General features: G+C 38.4%; 1 protein-coding gene across 2 annotated transcripts in view; it reads left to right on the forward strand.

Moving 5' to 3' along the window:
* The window catches only part of phf24 (PHD finger protein 24), a 31,054-nt gene extending 14,446 nt beyond the window's left edge, over positions 1–16,608 (forward strand). The window contains exons 3-9 of one of the 2 annotated variants that reach the window (XM_026942484.3): positions 2,750–2,935; positions 8,285–8,363; positions 8,584–8,786; positions 10,320–10,486; positions 12,136–12,171; positions 15,037–15,129; positions 15,423–16,608. In XM_026942484.3, coding sequence (XP_026798285.2) covers positions 2,750–2,935; positions 8,285–8,363; positions 8,584–8,786; positions 10,320–10,486; positions 12,136–12,171; positions 15,037–15,129; positions 15,423–15,519 — 861 coding nt within the window. In that variant the 3' untranslated portion in view covers positions 15,520–16,608. The remainder of the gene's footprint in view (positions 1–2,749; positions 2,936–8,284; positions 8,364–8,583; positions 8,787–10,319; positions 10,487–12,135; positions 12,172–15,036; positions 15,130–15,422) is intronic. The other variant, XM_026942486.3, reaches the window with a different exon arrangement.
* Positions 16,609–16,846: the final 238 nt, after the last annotated feature.

A 16,846-nucleotide genomic window follows, 5' to 3' on the forward strand; every position in this document is an offset into this window, starting at 1 on the left:
TTACTGAAGGTGAGCTGTTGTTCGGGGACAAACGAACTCTTGAAGAGTAAAGACAACTTTGCTAAGGTGACAACAAATGCCTTTAAAGGTGTCTAGGCATTTTTGGCAGCTTGGATCCCACCAGACTGAGAAAGAAAACTCATCACGCCTCCTCATCACATTCAGACCCTGAGATCCTGCTCTGTTTCACTGATGGCACCCGTGGGAGGCCGAGTGGCACTCGTGTCCTTTTATACTCTCCTGCCCTTCTGTGTGCTGCTGAGAAAAAGGCTTGATCTTGTTTATCGGCAAGTAGAAGGTTGGATTAACTCCCGAGGCATCTTAAATACATGGACTGTTTCGTATGGGAAATGTAGCACAGATCCACTGTTGTAAGCACTGGGATTACAAGGGGGCATGGAGTGTTTTGTGGGAGGCTAATTGCAATGCTGATTAGCCTTGCATTAACACGGTCAGGCAGCTCTGGCATGGAGAGTGCAGGAAAAAATAATCATACCAAATAATCAGACAAGTATTTCTGAGTTTATTATTATGTCTGCAGTAAAACATGCTCTGAGATTGGGGAAGAAAATAATGGAGGTGGGTCCTGGTCCTTGACTAGCCAGAACACATATCGTTTTATTATTTATCAAATTTTACCATGACCATGTGTGAGGTTCTGCAGGACAAAGATAGTTTATTGCACTTCAGAAACGTTCTCGAGGGCATGGACATGGGATTTCATGCCATCCCGAGCAAGCTGCGCTGGTGCACCTACACTAATGGTGCAGGGGAAATTGTTGCTATATTTAAACCTTGGAAATGGAAGAGGGTTAATGGAGTAATTACAAAAGTTCGATTATGGAAATTCAAGTTCATGCAAGGTTCATGATGCCAGACTAAACTGCACCACAGCTCCTTTAAATTTAGAAATAAAGCAGCTATTCAGTTTTATTACCCAGCGGCCCAAGAAAGGAAGGTTATATTACAGAATGCCAGCTTCAATTTTTATTTCTTCCTAGTTTCCAGTAAACACTATGTTCTTTTTTTAACCTTAGCTGTTCTCATAAGTGCTTTATAAGTACACATAACCCTCTGATAACCAGGTTTGTCTGCGATCTGACTCCATTTCTGGATCTCCAAACATTTTTGATATTCCTAAATAAGACAGTGTTGACTACATTGATGTCCCTCTGGTTGTATAATTGGATTGGGTGAACCATACAGGAATTATGGCTCTTTTTAGAATTAAGTATCAATAAAGCTGAGTAATCGGTTCCCACTGGCAGTGTAAGATCACTGAGGTCATGCTATTTTTCTAGTAATGCTAGTTTATGGTACATCAATACCTACACTCTTTAAAAATGTAGAATCCTTCAAGGAAAAGAGCACCCTGAAGAGCTTGCATGTTATTCTTCAGATTAACAAGTGATCTGCAATGGTATTCGAGATTTAATCTGAGTTTATTCTTTTTAGAATTCCTTATGAACCATGGATCGATTGCACAATTCTATATATCATTTTTGTGCATGCAGATTTACAAAATGGTAGGTACTATTTTTACCCATTTACTGTTTTTTTTGTTATTATTATTTTCCTTTGGCACAAACACTCAAACAGTAAAGAACAGCACTTTTGGATGCCTGGAATGGCATGTCATCATACAGGAATACCTACAAACAAGGAGAAGAAGCGTTCACACACAATGCAAGATTCAGGTTGAAGTGAACCCCAGACCAACATTTTGAAGAGGACCAGGGATTGGTTCTATGGACCACTCCTGGACTTCTAAACACTGTTCACACTCCATCAAATGCAGTAAACCTTCATTGCAAACCACTATGAAATTGATAATGGAATTTTCAGGGTTATATTGTTTTCAATTATGTAATGGAACAGCAGACTACCTGGAGTCTAGCAGGAGTAGCATTGCTACCATAAAAACACTGACAATTTACAGGCAGGCTAATTGTGTAAAGTTAACAGCACCTGCTAGAGCTGTTTCTTCCCAGATCAGTCCTCAAGACACCAAATCCACTGCTCTAGAGGGGAAAATGTAGATTAAAAAGACTTGTCCGATATAATTCAATTCAATTCAATTCAATTTTATTTGTATAGCACTTTTAACAATGGACATTGTCACAAAGCGGCTTTACAGTAATAAACATATTCAAATTAAATTAAGCCAAAATAAATTGTAAATATGTGAATTTATCCCTAATGAGCAAGCCAGAGGTGATGGTGGCAATGAAAAACTCCCTGAGATGATATGAGGAAGAAACCATGAGAGGAACCAGGCCCAAAAGGGAACCCATCCTCATCTGAGATAGTGCAATTATAAATAAATCCCTCCTATAACTGTGTACTACATGTTTTACACAAATAGTGCAATTGTGCAACCAGTAAATTCATCACAGTTTTCACAAGAAGTCCGTTTTTTTAACCTATCCAATGTCCACTGATGGAGTCCTGAGTACAAAGATGCCCGTGGCAACCGCAGCCCCAAAGCCACCACAGCAATCGCAGTCCCAAGCCATCACAGTACAACTCCCCATATGAGATCCCCAAGCCATAAAACACCCCTGTACCCTTGCGGCCAGAATTAAAAGACCGTGACCAAATGTGCCAAGTTCTTTTACTGCTCACTTTTTCTTAGTCTGTGGTCAGAGACTATTAAAATTCTAATATAAGCCATTATCACTTTATTGCAGCTGTTGCAGGTTGTGAGACTGAGCCCAATGTCTTTTTTTGTTCTCTTTTTTTTTTGCAGCCAGTGAATGATGAGATGTGCGAGGTGTGCGAAGTGTGGACAGCGGACGATCTGTTCCCATGTCGGATATGTACAAGGGTGTTTCATGACGGTTGCCTGAAGGAAATTGGATACCTGCGTGCTGACACTGTGCAGGAGATGAGAGAGACGGCTCACACCACCACGGGCTGGAGCTGCTACTACTGCGTGAGTCTGCACCGACACTACACACATATGTTTAATTAGCTAGGTTAGCTAGCCAATTTTCTCTTAAGAATTAGCTTGCACTGAGGATGCTTGCTAGACTAGACTTTATTTGATGAAGTTAAGCAAGTAAGGTGACTCAGTTTTATTTTAAAGTGACTGTTGTAGCTTGAATGTATAAGAAACAACAGGTCACAGTGTATAATAGCTATTACATTTCAATACAAGCATGGTGAAGCATGGTGGTGGTAGCATCTACCCTCTTTATCCCAGTCACTGACCTTTGGCCCTCTTCTCGGCAGAGTTGCGGTTGTGCCTTAATAAAGGATTTAATGGTGCTTTAAGAGATTGGAATGGTTTTAACCAAATCCTGACTGATATCTTCCCAGAACTTTGTCCTGGACTTGTTTTGCTAGCTCCTTCATCTTCATGATTCTTCAGGGTTCTTCCAGGAGCAGGAGCAGCCTCTCAAACCACCTATACAGTATTCTCATCACACAAATCACTGCAGTGTGTCTCTCCTCTTGGAAACCATCGGCCGTGTGGGGTTTTAAGGTTAAAGAGGAAATAAGTGTGTGAGGATTATCTTGTCATGTTGCAGTGTTTGGATGCTTGTGATGGCTGATCCTCTCTGCCTGTTAAAGATTTATAGAGCTGAATTTGTGGTGCCGGATGTCAGATGGTGCCAGCGTGCTTCAGATTGAAACACATGGCTTATCTCAGCCTCGCAGCCCGCTGAGGATTAAGGAAATTGGCCGGCTGGTGGAGAATGTGGAGAGTGTGAAGTGTTGTTTTATTACAGAAGTGAAATAGTGTGTCTCCATAAAGGCACTTAAATGTGTGCATGCTGTGTAGATGTGTATATGCATCCATGCATTTATTCATAAATGTACATGCTGTTGAATATGCAGATCCTGATTTTGCCAAGTGATAGGTGTTATTTGGAAAATGAGATCAGTGCTTAAGTGAAATTTTTCCAACTAATCGCAAATGAGAAGGGAAATCTGTTGCACATTGATGTACCAAATACTTGACTATTAGTATTACTAAACAAAAGCATTTACCATGTATTAACTAGCTTAGTAGCATACTTGGCCAGCTTGACCTACAAGCTCTAATGTTAGCTAGCTTTAATTTTACTAATATACATGGCCACTAGTTTAATTAGATGGTAAATTATTTTACCTGACATTAAATAAATATTAAATATCTTGCTAGCACGCTTGCTACTTCTAATTACTAATCAAATGTTAGCTACTTAGAGTATACCTGCCCTCTAGTTTTTAGATGCTGAAATATTTTATCTAATAGTTGTAAATATCTTGCTAGCTAATAGCTTGACCATTAGTTTTAATTACATGCTAAACTATTTTACCCGAAGTTAGATTTCTTGCTAGCAAACTTGCTTACTATTCCTAGTTACTTTTTATTGTTTATAAACATGGCTCCAGGTCTTGATAACTGACTAAAACAGCTTGCTAGTATACTTGTCTAAATATCATGCTAGCAGACGTGTCTACTATTTCTAGTTACTACTTATTGTTTACTTAATATTAATTATCTTGCTAGCAAACTTGGTCACTGGGTTTTTACTTGGGAATGTTAGATATTCTGCTAGTGAAGTGGCCTCTTTTATTTACATGATAATGCAGTTTATCTAGCTGTCTTGCTAGCACACTTTTTACTTTTAATCTTACCTAATGTCAGCTTGTAACAAACCTGGCTACAAGTTTTTATTGATATTACACAAATATTTATCTAATGTCAAATACATTGCTAGAACACTTGCGAGTTCTACTAATGGCATGAAAAACCTAATATCAGTTCTAATGTTAGCTAGCATACTATTATACTTGACTGTTAATTAGATACCTAATAATGTTATAAATAAAGCCACAAACATGGCTACTAAAGGTGCAACTAATGTTTGCTAAATTACAAGCAAATGTAGTTCAAGGTTTTAATTACACATTTAAACCATTTATGTTATTTATCTTGCTTGAGTTCTTGGCTACTGGTTTTAATGAATAAAATTTTTACCTAGCATGTTAATGTACCTGGCTACTAGTTTAAATGACAAAATAAAAACTGTATCAGTTGGCCTGCTAGCAAACTTAAGATATACATCACATATCTAGTACTACAAGAAAGGTAATTTTAAAGCACAAAATTAACGCTGTGCTTCTTTTATACAGTTGGCTAGCTTAGCTAATGTTGCTAAACATTCCACAGGTTGGATTATAAACACCCATTAGCAGCTGTGATCAGCATTCCTCAGCAGTTTGTAATTATTATGGCTGCTGCGTCTTGCACATGTTTCCTCTGAGGAGTCGTTTCACACCTTCTGGTTTTCTCACTTTGTACTAGCTTCTGAATAATCTGTGTGTGTGTAAGTGAGTGAGAGAGAGACACACACAGAGAGAGAACCTACTTTCTATGATTTTGTCCACCTCACAATTCCCAGGCTGACACCACATGATTTTTGCTATATTACTCCATGTGGTAGCCGACATTAGCCGAGTTTCACCGCGAGTCAGGATGAACCGAAGGCTAATGAGGAACGACAGAAGCATGGCAGAAAGATGAAACTCTGTAACACACACAAAATTGGTTCGAGGAGACTTTTAGCCAAGGTGTCACATTGATTTTTCGGCAGTGGTTAGCATCTCAGGAAACACTTTCCAGTCATTGATGATGTAACTGCCCTTATCATGAGCTGAGCTCTTTTTAATACAGATTTAACCGTGATACAGCATCCTGAACACATCACCTCATCCGTGTTGCACCTCATCTTACAGCCATTTAACATTTCCTGGTATTAGACAACACTTTTTCAGCTGAAAAAGCTTAATGTCTCAACCTGGAAACAACAGTAAATCATGCTAATATGTAAAGTGGCTCAAACAGCACCTACACTCTAACAATGCTCTTAGCAGTCCTTGCTAGTATCAGCTAAATAATTAACCTAGCTTACTCTCTAAAGTAGGTTTATTATCATCAGTAATGCAGATGAAAGAAAGACTGGTGTAGATCTGGTTTTGAGGGAGTTATTTGTCTTTGCTGTAGCTTTGGAGGCAGAAAATGAAGATAAATTGAGCTGCTTGTGCAACTTGACTGAATGCAGCTAAAGTTAAAGTGGTACGTCACACTGTGAGCTGGAGAATGGCCTAAAATATATATGTGATGTTTTTATTTTTATTATCTATTCACTCACTAAGAAGACTCTTTTTTCACCGGCACTTTGTCCATCATTCATTGTTTTTCTTGCTTGCTGCCCCCCTGCGCCATTGGAAGCTCCAAAGTGACAAAAAAAAAAAAAAAGCTGGCGGGGATCTGCTTTCCATAAGATCAGTTTATCATCAGTTAGAAAAGATCATTTTTTTGTTGTTTTATCAGTTATTAAAAAATGTTTGAGTTTATTATTATATAGATTAATGAAAACTGAGTCAATTACAAAGCCATAAATTGAAATGATTTTCAAATCCAAACACCATTTGCATAATTTTTCCTTTCCCATATATGGAAAGCCATCCTCACACACATTTTTAATTGTCAATAAGAACACACCTTATAAACTTCATATTAGTAGACGGGTGTGTTTAAGGGTTAAACATTTAATCTCCCCAAGCTCAGTGCCAGCTCTATCGATCTGCACTATTGTTACAATGGAGCCGATAAAACGTGCGTCTCAGTCGCCCATGGCGCTAACAGCCTTTAAAAGAGTGCATTAGGAAGGCGAAGTAAGAGGTCTGTGTGAGGATGAACAGCTTTTGATATCAAAGAGACCTGGCTGCATTTGATCTTGAGAGCTTCCTCCTTCAGGCACCATGAACTCATCAGGCCTTTTTAAGAGTCCAATTAATCAGTGTGATTATTATCCTCTCTTCATCTCCTGTTCATCTCACCCACTTCTTTCATAGAGCGAGAGAGAGAAAGAATAGCAAGATGTAACAAAGGCTGAAGAAATACATAGACCTTGTGCTTTTAAAAGAAAAGTTCATTGTTATCTCTTACACAAACCTTTTAATACGATACTGATTTATACCACAGCACTGTTGAATTCTTGAATCTGATTGGTCAGAAGGTGTTGATTAATTTTCTATAACAGCAGCTCTGACAATAGTGCAGCTGCAAATCACAGGTTTATATTAATGCGCTCATTCTAACATGTTATCCTTTCTATAGTAACAGCTCATTCACAGGGACATGTACGGCAGATGTGCCTCGTACACTGGTTTAAAAAAAATGTGCTGTTATTAAGCAGATAAACACATATGATTGTTGATATTTATTTAACATTTTCTTCAATCAGGTAAAGTTTACAGGACAAGCTTTATGTAGCTTTATGTTTACAGGACAAGCTTCATTTTTTTTTGTCTTATTAACTTCAGAAGTCAAACATATAAATGACTATAGATACTAGAACATAAGTAATAACAGGAACTCAATTGTTCTGTGGATGTTCTACAGCATTACATGTAACTATAAATGAACTAAAAATATGACGCGTCTTTTAATTTTGGAAAATTGCTGTGGTAGAAGAGGAATCACTCCTGCACATGCTGTTATTGGAAAATAATCAAATTTGGGGTGTTAACAGTAACTCTGCATCATGTCGGGACACGTCACACCACCCTGTCTTTGATTGTTTTCCTAGAACAGCATGCGATGAAGTCTTTTTATTCTTTACTTAACATGTTGTTATGAAAAAGGAATCAAAACAAGACAAAAATGTCGGTCAACTGGACAAGCTCTTTTTCACCCCTTTGTGCACACTCACTGCAAAAGTGATTAAAGAAATTAATTAATTAAGACTCTTCGATTCAGAGATTTTGTGTGCAGGGTTGGTCGGAGCCACCTGGCAGTAAATTCACATGTTTCTTGTAGATGTATTTCCTCTTTATTAGCCGAGTTTTACCTCTGACCCCACATCACACTAAGTTTTCAACTTCAAGACCAGAGCACTGTGTCCTCTCCTGGTCTACTTCAAAACAGCAGAGACTGTTGTCTCTTCACTGCCCATTTTAACCTCTCAAGAGCTTGTTAATTAGCCCAAAAGTGTTTTAAGAGGACTCTGTAGAAGACAAGCACCTCCAGTCTTGTAGATTTCTAGTGGATGTTAGTCTGAGTGACTCAGCAAGCTAATTAACTCATCCAGAATGGTTTTCCCATATTGCTCTTTTTCAACTTAAGTTGGGACATGGCCAATACGTGTCAGTTTTTAAAGCTGGAGTGTGTGACATGAGCCTTCATCCAAAAATCACAGAAAATCAAAAGCAGAAAAAGTAGCACTTAGCATTATCATAAAATCCAATATGGAAAATTCTATGCTAATGTTAATTTCCTTCTCAGGACAACGTAAACTTGCTCCTGACTGAAGAAGAGATGTACAGCCTAATGGAGACATTCAAGCAGTGCAAGATCATCCCAGGTACATCTACACACTCACACACACACACACACACGTGTCTAGTCATGACCCCTTTGTCCTCAGCTGTGCAACACTGTAGGAAAACTTAAGCGTGCACCCCAGATGGTGGTAGCTTATTAAAAACATCAGTTCATTCATCACGGTGTGTGCTAATTAGCTCTGTGTCTCTGTGCCAGGATTGATCATGGCTGAGGTTCAGTACTCTGCTCCTTTGTTGCAGAATCCTGCCTCGTCTCGGACGAGCTCCTTCAGTACAGGCACTTCGTGTCCAAGCAGCTGTTTGAGAAGGATCTGACAGACGATCAGGAGGAGGAGGTGCTGGCCCAGTTTGCTGCTCTTGACCCAGAGAAGAAGGGACAGATAGAGTGGTCAGATTTCCTGTATCATGAGTCGCTGTCAGTGCTGCAGAAATTTCGGACAGAGGTATGGGAGGGTCAGCTTGTGTTTGTGTGTCCAGACATGTTTATTCAAACTCTGTATTTCACCAAACATTAGTAAAGCTGACTATGTTAGAGGAAGAAAAGCTGTGACATCAGTACTCCTAGAACATGTGGCATATAAGTCACGCCTCCTTTATTGGGACTGACAAGCACAGAGGCATGCACTGGTGCCACACTCCCTTCATTAAAACTGATAAGCACAAAGGCCACGCCTCCTTGACTGTAACAGACTGACACAGAAGCCGCGCCTCCTTCGCTAACACTGATGAGCACAAAGGCTACGCCTCCTTCATTGTGACTGACTGACACAGAAGCCACACCTTCTTCAATATTACTGACAGGAACAGTGGCCATACCTCCTTCAGTGGAACTGATAAACACAGAGGCCACGCCTCCTCTACTGTGAATGACTGATACAAAAGCCACACCTCCTTCAATGGAACTGATAAACACAGAGGCAACTCCTCCTTTACTGTGACTGACTGACACAAAGGCCACGCCTTCAATTCAATTCGTTAATGAGGCTTACTTGCTAATCCAGAAGTACAGTCAGGACCAATAAAGCTCTAGTGTATAAAACACAGAGCTTGATCTATAGTAGACCATTTTCAATATTGAATATTGAATATTTGAATATTTAATACTTAAAAATATTAAACCCCTCTGCCTAGAATTAGAGAAGCTGAAACAGTTTTGATGAAATTTAATGACACAATTATTGCTAAGCACATATTTTATTCTTGCTGCGGCTGTTAATTACCCATCTGCTGCTTTCAGTGGCAGGCTGTGCACTTTAGAAACAGGGCTTCAGCACATTCCAAGAAAAAATTCATTTAAATTGAATACATCACAGTGTGGATATTATACATTACAATAAATAAATAAAAAAAGATACAATACATATATTTTTCTTATTAATTACAAGTGATCATAGAACTGCAATAACGTAAGTGAGAACAGGAACTAACCTGTTCTGTGGACGTTCTATAACAGTAACTTTAACTATAAATGGATAAAAAGTATGACTTGTCATACTTAATATATAAAAATTGTAATAATTGGCAAAATGCTGTGGTAGAAAAGGAATAAAATGCTTTGGGATGTGCTGGAAAATAATCGTCTTTGGGATGCTAACATTAACTCTTCACACCACCCTGCCATTGATTAGTTTCCTATAACAGCATGCAACCAAGTGTTTTATTCCTTACATATTGCATAATATTGATGCATCATGATTTAAGATTGCAGTAATTTGACCAAATATATTTTTGGGGATCACACCAACACTGATTTGTTGAAAATAAAATATTTTGGTTTGTTAGAGGCTCATTTGCATATTGCGGGCTTCTCTGATATCAGTACTACCAAACTGCAAGACAATTCTGAACGCTATGTATGTATATAATTTAAAAAAAAAACTTTATATAATAATTTGTAATTTCTAGAGCAATTCCAGTGAACAAGATAATAGCTTCGAGATTGATTTTTATGTATTGATTTACGGCTTTGTCCCCAGAACTCCCTGGTGCGTTTGCTCACGGCTAAAGAGCGTGACAGAGCGCGTGCAGTCTTCCAGAGTCTGGACCAGGATAAAGATGGTGTCATCACGGGTGGAGAGAGTCGGCGAGCTCAAACCTCATGGTTCCATAAGCACAGCAAAGAGCCTCAGTCCTGCAACGTCAGGTGGGTCAAGACGTCTAGCTCAGAGTAATCACTGTGCTAAAAGCTCTTCATGCACTGTTCATAATGAGCACTTAAATAATCAGGACTAAGGCGCAGTTAAAGAAATTAATTCCAGGTCCTAATTGTCAGAGCCCTTCAGAAAGCAGGAAATCTGCACAAGTGTGACCTTTTTTAATAAAATTATATTGACGGCCGAGTGTTCTGTTAGTGAACGCTGACTGACGCTGGAATATTTTGTAGTGTCTATCTTTTCAATTCAGTTTTATTTTATAACACTTTTGCTGATAAATACTGTCACATAGCAGTTTCACAGAAATCTGGATGTAGATCAAGATTCCTAATGAACAAGTGACAGTGGCAAGGAAAACCATCCTCTTTAGCTCTTAGGGATAAATTAGATGCTACTTAGGATTGGGTATAGTTGGTGGCAATATAGAAGATTTAGTTTTTTATAACTGACAGATTGCTAACAGCCGCTTAAGGGAGTTCAAACATCCAGAAACACGAAGAAGTCGAGAAATCTTGAAAAAAAATTTAAAATTTTAATAAAGGTGAGAGCAGAGAAACAGGGAAAGAGATAAAGCCTGACATTAATGGAGCATTTCTCGACAAGCCTTCCATGTCAAGCAGCCTGGAAAAGCTAATAACATAGAAATAATGATGATTGCCAGTGTGATGAAGAATTCTGCCTGGAAGCCAACCCACTTAAAGCCATTTTGAAAGTGTGATTTAGTAACAGGATTGGCAGCGAAGATTCCTGGACTCCTGCAATTTGTGCCTATGTATGTTTTGGAGTCAATGTGCTGTAAATCTTCATCTACAGCCAAGTCTTAACCTCCTGGCAGAGGTAATCAGGATTTGTGTTGAAATATCTTGGTGCTTAACAGAATTCATGATTCCATTAATCTTCGCCAGAGCCCCTGGACCATCAGTGGCAAAGCCTCACTAATCCAACACCATATTTTATAGTGATTATTTTGGCAGTTCTTGTGTGTATGCAGTTCACTATTTCCACTGAACACTCTGATTGTATGCATGACCAAAAGGTTTGGTTCTCATATAACTACAAAACATGCTAACTGTAGTTCAGATGAGTCTTTGGGGTGACAAATAGTGCTGCAGTCTCGCAGCTTCAGGGTCCCTGAGATAGGTTTACTGCCTGTGTGGAATTTCACGTTCTCCTTCCATCAGTGTGGGTTTCCTCCGAGTTCTCTTGTTTCCTCCCAATTCCCAAAAAAATGATGGTAGGTTGATTGGCTACTCTAACTTGCCCCTTGGTGTGAATGTGCATGTATGGTGCCCTGCAATAGACTGGCGTCCATTACACCCATCCAGGGTGTATTACTGATTTGCACAGAGTGCAATAATTACAGTGTATAATAATGTAGTGCCAATAATTTTGCCACATTAAAGAATGGAAAGTAGGTTCTCTCAATATTCAAGTGTAAATTTAGTACCATTGTGTATGAAGTATTTTCCCATTCTCTAGAAGAGTGCCAATAATTTTGGACCTGAATGTACTGTGTCTGCATGGCTTTTACATGGCTGTAATGGATTTAGCCTGTGTGTCTTTGTCTTCCATGCTGTCTCACTGCTGTCATCCATCTTCCCATCATCCTTATTATCACTGCATGTGTTCCTTCCTTCAGACTCAGGGGACTGTGTTCTCCTGCAATGAATATGGGGTAAGTCACAGTCTAAAAGAAAACCTTACTTTACCACCCTTTACCTTTTTTTTTCCTAAAGTGGAATATAAGATAAATAAATTCCTCAATCAAATCTACATCTACAATTCACATGGCTAACAGAAAACACTAAAGCCAGTGAGGAACAATTTTTACAATGTTTACCAGAAATATACTTATCCAAGGCATGATTGTTGTCCAGGATTTGCTTTTTTAGTTTTGCACTAGAGCTATTATTGCTAACATAGCATAAACACATGCCTAATTTTCAGAATCTTCAAAATCAAATCAGTCAGAGTCTCTTTTTTACGATATTATCATCCACATCACTTCCAGCTTCCAGGAGGCGGAACCTATAGAGCGATGGAGTAATACCAAACTACAGAAAATAAAAGAAGATGGCCGCCTCTATAACAATACTGTTCAGCTACATGGTAGAACTTTGTTCATGTTTGTTCACAGAAAAAAAAAGTGAGAATTATTATCTACATTAGCCTTACAGCTCCAATGCAAAGCTAAGGAAGCAATCCAAGCACATCTTTAGCCCTCTTAAGATGGGATTGATTTCCCTGGGTGACCTGTATAATAAGTTTTTTTTTTTTAACCTGTCTCTACTGTGATGAAATTCTCACATCCAGACAGCAATTAAATTAACATGGAGGGAAAAGTTTCTGAAGGTCTATGAACCCAATGCTTGCATCACACATGGTTATATTTTCACATGTATCTAACGTTAGATGATTAGGGCTCTGAATGTAGGCAGATAAAGTTATATGACTTACACTAAGTAAGAATTTGAGAGACTCCTCGAAAAAACATTCATATTTTCACAATCGCAGAAGTGTGTATATGCGCTAGGGGACCTAATACAGTGAGTAGCAGTGGTTTTATAACACAACATCACAGATGTATCTATCCAGATCCCACAGAGATGGTTGAAAACAAGTAGATAATTTGGTCTATAATGTTCTGAAGGAAGAAGAACACCAACATGGCTGATCTGAACAGAAAAAAAAAAAAAGAAAAATCACAGAGGAGCAAATTCTGGAATTGCTTCAGGTCACCATGTGAATTTAATCCCATTCATATAGGGCTACTGCTAATCTGCTACATTTGGGGTATGTGTAAAATTGTATACATTTGATCTTTTACCAATCTCAAGTTCAAGTTCAAGTTTGAAGTGGAGTTTATTGTCATTTCAACCATATACAAGTACACAGTGAAACGAAACAACGTTTCTACAGGACCAAGGTGCTACATAAGACAAACACAGAACAACACACAACTACAAGGGACTACATAATTTATACATAAAGTGCACAAGTGCAAACATGTGCAGACAGCACAAGGCAGTACAAGATAGTACAATGACTACTGGGACAGACAATGGGCATAGTAAGTCCCAGTGCAGCGCCGACCAGTACACAGTTCTGTTTAAAAGTGATCCTAGTGACAATAGTGCAAAGAGTACAAGAGTACAATACAAGTAGCTGAAATAGTATAAACATAAGAGTAGCAGCCTATGTACTGTATAATAAGTATTATAGCAGCATAAACATGCAAAAATCTATTCCTTTTATTCCTGTTAATGTTTACATTCTATTTTCATTCGATTTCTATTAAATCTAAAGCAGGTGAGTGTCATCTGACCCTAATCATCATCATCATCATCATCATCATCATCATGTTCATAAGAACTAGTCTTTGTGGCTTTATAAGCTAACAGATCCAGTCCTGCCATTATCAGTGTTACACGAGAGGCTTGTCTTCCTCTGGGAAGTGCTCATCAGCCCAAATGGCTGCTCCGGGTTAAATGGTTGTGTGGCTTTGGTCTCTACATGGTGTGACTAATATTGCCTTTTAATCGGAGCTCATTAAAATCAGCTCCAGGATAAAGAGGAAAGCTTGGAGCCCTTGTGCCTGCCTGTGCTGTGCGAGTCCTCATACAGAACACAGTTCAGTTTTCCTTACTGTAATATTTAAAAATGTAAGATTTACACAAATTTAAGGAAAACAGTGGGTATGCTGTGGGAAGCATTTATTTACTTTTTGTTCCTTTAGAGGGAAGGCTCACTGCAAATCAGTACAAAGTTCTTCTGATTGATAAAATTTAGGAAAAGGAGAGAAGAAACAGAATGAAAAAAAAAAACAGAAAAAATGAAAAAGAAAAAAAAGAATAAATAACCTTCCTTGACGTTATATTGTTTCTCTCTCTCTCTCTCTCTCTCTCTCTCTCTTTGTATTGTTGTCTTATTATTGAGACTGAGCAACAATCCAACCAGACATTATAGATTTGTCTCATGCTAAAGTATTTTCAGCAAAAATGCTAATATGGCTAAGAGTTGTGGTTGGCTAGCTTAGCATTTCTGGCTAAACTTGGTCTCTTTACGTTTAAGTTTTAGCTCAGAACCCTAAGGCCAGAAACTTGCTTAGGTCCAGAAACTGTAGTCCAGAAACCTTACCAGGAACTTTAGCCAAAGAAATAAAGCCCAGAAATTTTAGCCCAGAAACCCAAGGCTAGTAACTTACTAGTGTAATTATTCCTGTTTGCTGTTAAATCATGTTTTATTTTTATTACACATGAACACATTTTTTTATTTCTGTTTTTTTTGTATAAACTACTCTTAAATATGCAGTAATATGGAAAGCCATCATGTTGTAAAGATTTTTTATACATCTAGAATATTAAAAGACAGATGTGTTATTCTTGTACAAACTTAGTCCATCTTTTACCAGGTTTAGGTCATGTTAAGTGATGTAGTGTGTGTGTGTTTGTGTGTGTGTGAGTGAGAGAGAGAGAGAGAATGTTTGTATGGAAATGAGGCACAAAATGGAGTGTGTCGTAACTCATTCTCTTCCCCACAGCATCAGCCATGTAGGCCCGATTTCAGAGAGCAGTCCTGCCAGCTCAAGCAGTGACAAGAGCAGAGACAAGGCCATGGAGAAATACGACAACAGGTGTGTGTTTGTTGTAAGCTATAATAGACACATTTAAAGTCACATTACACTATGGACAATAAATTGGATGATGTCTATTAAATATTAAACATGATCCTTATGGTTCAGTGATGCAATGGTTCCTGCAGAAGCAGAAAACTCAAAATGTTCCTAGTTACTGAGAGTACCAGGACTCTGCTTCAATGCATGAGTACCAGACACCAGAGTCCATAGTGCAGGAATTTAATGCATTAATATGGCATGAAGTGTAGTTGTAACTGATGGTTCTTCATATTCTTTGCATGTCTTTCTAGGCCAGTGACATGGGACGCGTTCTTGCGTGAGAGCGCCATCTTCATCCTGGCTGCTCGACCCAACAGCAGCGCCATGCACATCCGTCTGCCCCTGTAATCCCGCCAAACCCAGGCTGGGGTCTGTGGGAAGGCAGCACAGTGTCCCCTAGACGTGTGGAAAAAATCCTGGCACTGAGAAAGGATGCGACACTCAGAGGCTGTATAAGCCATCGACGCACCCCGTCTCAAACAGAACACTATTACTTCTATAACAGCACACTGAAAAAAAGATTTTAGGATTTTTTTCTGAGATGTATCTCCGGCACATATTGTAAACCAACCAGTCGCAGCTCAGTGGTTGGCTGGGTGAGAAGATTGACAGCTATTTCTGTATGTAAGCTATAAGAAGCACTGCCATCTACTGTGTATAAAATAGCAAAAATGCACCACAGTATTAAACCATCAGCCTTTAAATATCCAGTCTTAGTCACTTGTGATCAGAATACACGTGGGATAAAAGTGTTTGACCAGTTTTAAAGCCACTGTAAACAAGAAAACGACAAAACGACCATCAATGTAGTGGATAGCACAAGCACTAACAGGAATGAAAGCTATCTGCATATATTATATAATATATATAAGCTATATAAATGTGAATATTAATATGTATTATATATATGTGTATTTATTCCTGAACCTCACAGTTTTAAAAATGTCCTGGTTTTAGATGCACCATGTTTGTTATTTTTTTTTTTAAAAAACGTGCTAATTATAGGGGTTAAATTTGTCACTGTCGGCCCAATCTGCCTAAATCAAAGACTAATTCTCTGGCGTGTAATTAAAAATTAAAAATAGCTAATCTTCTAATCACTGGCTTAAATTCTCCTGAACATTCCCCAAGGTTTGAATGTTTTAATTTTCTAAGTTGATTCCTGATGATAAATATGATGAATTGAACCTAAAAACTATGAAACCCTTTCCAGACTCTTAGAAGCAAATCAAGCTCACTATAACAATCTATCAGCTCTTATAAACAGTACTAAGTGGCTTCTACAGTGTTGTTATTTTTTTGAGGGTCCAGCTCAGTGTACTTGCTTCAGTGTTGATCACTTGTTGAGTCGATTGAAGCAGTAGGTTCAAGTGAAAGTGCAACGCTCCAAATTTTGCAGCAATTACTGGAAATAAAAGCATGGCATTAACTCCACAACCATGAGCTGTCTATGTTGTCTTATTATTGAGACTGAGCAAGAATCTTACAAAACTTTATAGATCACTAAACCATATTTTTTCCCCCAGAGGTTTGTCTCATGCTAAAGGACCTGTGATTTGTTAGTTCTCTTGAACTTCCCTTTATTTAACTGACAAAAGTACAATGGAAAGAGTTCCAATATTTTCACTGACCAACCTAAATGTATTTTAACATAAACAAATTTAGAATTTGTTGC

This window comes from Pangasianodon hypophthalmus, chromosome 17 (genome assembly GCF_027358585.1).
Source record: "Pangasianodon hypophthalmus isolate fPanHyp1 chromosome 17, fPanHyp1.pri, whole genome shotgun sequence".
NCBI classification, from domain to species: Eukaryota; Metazoa; Chordata; class Actinopteri; order Siluriformes; family Pangasiidae; genus Pangasianodon; species Pangasianodon hypophthalmus.